Here is a 5,000-nt window from a genome sequence, read left to right as displayed (position 1 = left end):
AGCTAAGGATCCTGGGACTAAACACCTCCCTCTGCAACTGGATCCTGGACTTCCTGACGGGCCGCCCCCAGGTGGTAAGGGTAGGTAACAGCACATCTGCCACACTGATCCTCAACACGGGGGCCCCTCAGGGGTGCGTGCTCAGTCCCCTCCTGTACTCTCTGTTCACCCATGACTGCATGGCCAGGCACGACTCCAACACCATCATTAAGTTTGCCGACGACACAACAGTGGTAGGCCTGATCACCGACAACGATGAGACAGCCTATAGGGAGGAGGTCAGAGATCTGGCCGTGTGGTGCCAGGACAACAACCTCTCCCTCAACGTGACCAAGACAAAGGAGATGATTGTGGACTACAGGAAAAAAAAGAGGACTGAGCACGCCCCCATTCTCATCGACGGGGCTGTAGTGGAACAGGTTGAGAGCTTCAAGTTCCTTGGTGTCCACATCACCAACGAACTATCATGGTCCAAACACACCAAGACAGTCGTGAAGAGGGCACGACAAAGCCTATTCCCCCTCAGGAGACTAAAAAGATTTGGCATGGGTCCTCAGATCCTCAAAAAATTCTACAGCTGCACCATCGAGAGCATCCTGACTGGTTGCATCACCGCCTGGTATGGCAACTGCTTGGCCTCTGACCGCAAGGCACTACAGAGGGTAGTGCGTACGGCCCAGTACATCACTGGGGCAAAGCTCCCTGCCATCCAGGACCTCTATACCAGGTGGTGTCAGAGGAAGGCCCTCAAAATTGTCAAAGACTCCAGTCACCCTAGTCATAGACTGTTCTCTCTGCTACCGCACGGCAAGCGGTACCGGAGTGCCAAGTCTAGGTCCAAAAGACTTCTCAACAGCTTCTACCCCCAAGCCATAAGACTCCTGAACAGCTAATCATGGCTACCCGGACTATTTGCACTGCCCCCCCACCCCATCCTTTTTACGCTGCTGCTACTCTGTTAAGTATTTATGCATAGTCACTTTAACTCTACCCACATGTACATATTACCTCAACTAGCCGGTGCCCCCGCACATTGACTATGCAACGGTACCCCCCTGTATATATAGCCTCCCTACTGTCACTTTATTCTATTGTATATATAGCCTCCCTACTGTCACTTTATTTTTTACTTCTGCTCTTTTTTTTCTCAACACTTTTTTGTTGTTGTTTTATTCTTACTTTTTTGTTTAAAATAAATGCACTGTTGGTTAAGGGCTGTAAGTAAGCATTTCACTGTAATGTCTGCACCTGTTGTATTCGGCGCATGTGACCAATAAAATTTGATTTGATTTGATTTGATTTGATTTGATTTGAGAGTGATGATGATGTTATTGATGGTGATGGTGGTGATGGTCGTGGTGGTGATGGTGGTGATGGTCGTGGTGGTGATGGTGGTGATGGTGGTGATGGTGATTGTGGTGATGGTGATTATGGTGGTGATGGTGATTATGGTGATGGTGGTGATGGTGATTATGGTGATGGTGGTGATGGTGATTATGGTGATGGTGGTGATGGTCGTGGTGGTGATGGTGGTGATGGTAGGAGTGATGTTGATGGTGATGATAGTGATGTTGATGGTGATGATAGTGATGACGATGGTGATGATGGTGATTGTCCTCTCCTCTACAGTCTCACCTGTTTGTACTGCAGCTGGTCCACAGACCCTCTGTACGCTCCGTCCTGCAAGGCTTACTGAAGAAGAGGCTACTGCCAGCAGAGCACTGCATCACCAAAGGTACACTACTGTCCTTCTTCTTCAAACCTCAACTCCAGGAGGCCTTCCTTTGGTCCTAAGTGACCCTCTCTCTCACTGATTGAGCTTATTTGACAATTTAAACCACATGTGTTGATACAGTGCTTTTTAAAATCATCACGGACAACACAATAAAGTTGGCAACTTATTTCCATTGTGGTCCTCCTCCCATCTTTCCAGTTAAGAGAAACTTCAGCAGCGTAACGGCGTCCTCTGGGAACACCGCTCTGAACGGAGAGGACGGCGTTGAGCAGACGGCCATCAAGGTCTCCCTCAAATGTCCAATCACCTTCAAGCGGATCCAGCTTCCAGCGAGAGGCCATGACTGCAAACATGTCCAGTGCTTTGATTTGGAATCGTACTTACAATTGAACTGTGAGCGCGGAACGTGGCGATGTCCAGTATGCAAGTAAGTTACTTATTAAATTTAGTTTTACAGGGACAGTGCACATTAATCAACATGACTGTAGAAGTGCCCGTTTTAAAGTGGCAGCTTTAGCCAGCTGGCAAATTTTTAAACTGCAGTCCCTTTCAACTGCAGTTCTTTATGCTGTACCTGAAATACTCAGTTACACAAAATTGAAAAGGTCAATGACCCTCTGATGGTTACCGTCTGTATTCAGTCAGTAATGTTCATGTCCTCTCTCACCTCTGCAGTAAGACAGCGTTATTAGAGGGACTAGAAGTTGACCAGTACATGTGGGGGATCCTGAACGCCATCCAAAAGTAAGTTTGATCATAACGATCTGAATCAATCACATCAAATTCATCAAAAAAAAAACCCTACTACACCAACGACCATGAATGTTATCACTTATCGACCTCCTTGAAAGAGTTTGAAAGATTGGATTCATTAGAAGATATTGTCACTTTACAGAAGATCCATTCCACTGCAGAACTCTGATTGCTGTCAATCAGCCCGGGCCACAATAGTCTTGAACTAGCCTCCTATACAGCCAACCTGTGGTTCATTTTTAATCAACCCCCCCCCCCCCACCCCCCCCAGCTCGGAGTTTGAGGAGGTGACCATGGACCCTTCCTGTAGTTGGAGGCCGGTGGCCATCAAGTCTGATATCCACATCAAGGAGGACCCAGATGGACCCATGGCCAAGAGGTTCAAGACCATGAGCCCCTCCCAGATGACCATGCCCAACGTCATGGATATGATCGCCCAGCTCGGCCCCGGGCCCTCGCCCTACCCGACCCAACAGGGGGGCAACAACAGGGAATACATCAGCCAAGGTACGCTATTTATATACTTACTTTCTAACGTAATCCTCCTAGTTACTGGAGGAACATATGGCCTGTAGCCAAGGTAGCAGCATAGGTTTTAGATGATATCTCCGTGTAACATAGAACAAAAGTCCATCTCTATTTATATCTGTGCTTGTGTGCACTGTCATATCATAGCTATGTGATTTTAGTAAATAAGATTTGAAGTGTAAGTGCTTCTAAATGTAACTAGATGTTTTTTAATTTTTTGTTGTATTGCTAGGCAACAGTTACCAGGGCCACGGCGGGGGCTTTGACTTCCCCCATGGGAACCCCGGTGGTACGACCATGAACGACTTCCTGCACGGCCCCGCGCTGTCCCACCAGCCAGAGATGCCCACCAGCCTCGTGGCCCAGGACAAACCCCTCTCACACGGCATACCCGACCCAGTAAGTCATCATCCTGTTCCAGCATTGTAGAAGAGATTTGTGGGCACTAAAAAGTTAGGTTGCGGTGTGGTATTGGCAGAACAATATCCGCATGGAGCTTTAGTGTCTTCTAGCATATCACAGATATCTATCTAGTGTCTTCTAGCATATGCAACACGGATATCTATCTAGTGTCTTCTAGCAATAGTTTGTCACAAAAAAACTGTACACTGGTAGTTAAAAAAATCGAGTTAACCTTTTAGTGCCTGCAACTGTACAGTGCTGTAGATGAAGTCATATGCTTTACAGTACTGTAGATGAAGTCATATGCTTTACAGTACTGTAGATGAAGTCATATGCTTTACAGTACTGTAGATGAAGTCATATGCTTTACAGTACTGTAGATGAAGTCATATGCTTTACAGTACTGTAGATGAAGTCATATGCTTTATCTGTATCTTGCTCTCTTCCCAGACAACTCATCCTGCCAGAACTGACCAGTCCCACGGCCCGTTGCAACAGAGCTTACACGCCCCCTCTCACCCCGGCGGCCAATTGGGACAGCCGTTGCATCACAGTGGGCCTCCTCAGCCCTCGCGACAACAGGCTCCGCCCCCACAGCAACAGCATCCCGGCCCTAACGACCGCCTGCAGCAGTGCGACCCCTTCAACCCATCAGACAGCTTATTGAGCCAGGGCGGAGGGCAGGCGCTCCCAGATATGCCCCAACCTTCCTTGGATGTAAGATATTTAGATCAGGATGATTATGAGATGATTATAAGATATTATAAAGGTGTCATACAATCTCTTGACAAGTGAAGGGAAAAGGGGGATACCTAGTCAGTTGCATAACCGAAATGTGTCTTCCACATTTAACCCAACCCCTCCGAATCAGAGAGCATTATAACTGCATCGCAAATTCATTATTACCTGCAGGATAGATTTCAAGTGTTTTTAACACACGCTATTTAATCCAGACTGTTGTTCACGGTTTCATTAAGCGCTTCAATGCCAATCAATGTAAGACCAATAACCTCGCTAGAGTCATAGAGATGTATCTATATATGTTTGGCTGTGAAGCTCTGTCCCCATAGTGATACCTAACTAACTTGTGTGTTGTCTTCTCCCCTCCCTCTGTAGCTCCTTCCAGAGCTGGCTAACCCAGAGGACTTGTTGTCTTCTCCCCTCCCTCTGTAGCTCCTTCCAGACCTGGCTAACCCAGATGACTTGTTGTCTCCCCTCCCTCTGTAGCTCCTTCCAGACCTGGCTAACCCAGATGACTTGTTGTCTTCTCCCCTCCCTCTGTAGCTCCTTCCAGACCTGGCTAACCCAGATGACTTGTTATCTTCTCCCCTCCCTCTGTAGCTCCTTCCAGAGCTGGCTAACCCAGATGACTTGTTGTCTTCTCCCCTCCCTCTGTAGCTCCTTCCAGACCTGGCTAACCCAGATGACTTGCTGTCTTCTCCCTTCCCTCTGTAGCTCCTTCCAGAGCTGGCTAACCCAGATGACTTGTTGTCTTCTCCCCTCCCTCTGTAGCTCCTTCCAGAGCTGGCTAACCCAGATGACTTGCTGTCTTCTCCCCTCCCTCTGTAGCTCCTTCCAGAGC

At 47.8% G+C, this 5,000-nt stretch overlaps 1 protein-coding gene across 1 annotated transcript in view; it reads left to right on the top strand.

The window, feature by feature from the left end:
- Window positions 1-5,000, top strand: part of LOC311117444 (zinc finger MIZ domain-containing protein 1-like) — a gene marked incomplete at both ends in the record, with an annotated part of 37,403 nt that overhangs the window by 30,562 nt on the left and 1,841 nt on the right. The window contains 6 exons of the mRNA XM_084192374.1: window positions 1,630-1,735; window positions 1,934-2,162; window positions 2,411-2,479; window positions 2,760-2,995; window positions 3,249-3,415; window positions 3,869-4,135. Coding sequence (XP_084048500.1) covers window positions 1,630-1,735; window positions 1,934-2,162; window positions 2,411-2,479; window positions 2,760-2,995; window positions 3,249-3,415; window positions 3,869-4,135 — 1,074 coding nt within the window. The remainder of the gene's footprint in view (window positions 1-1,629; window positions 1,736-1,933; window positions 2,163-2,410; window positions 2,480-2,759; window positions 2,996-3,248; window positions 3,416-3,868; window positions 4,136-5,000) is intronic.

The sequence above is a fragment of the Coregonus lavaretus genome (genome assembly GCF_964263955.1).
Source record: "Coregonus lavaretus genome assembly, contig: HAP1_SCAFFOLD_4975, whole genome shotgun sequence".
Lineage (NCBI taxonomy): Eukaryota > Metazoa > Chordata > Actinopteri > Salmoniformes > Salmonidae > Coregonus > Coregonus lavaretus.
This window is presented reverse-complemented; position numbering and strand designations above follow the sequence as displayed.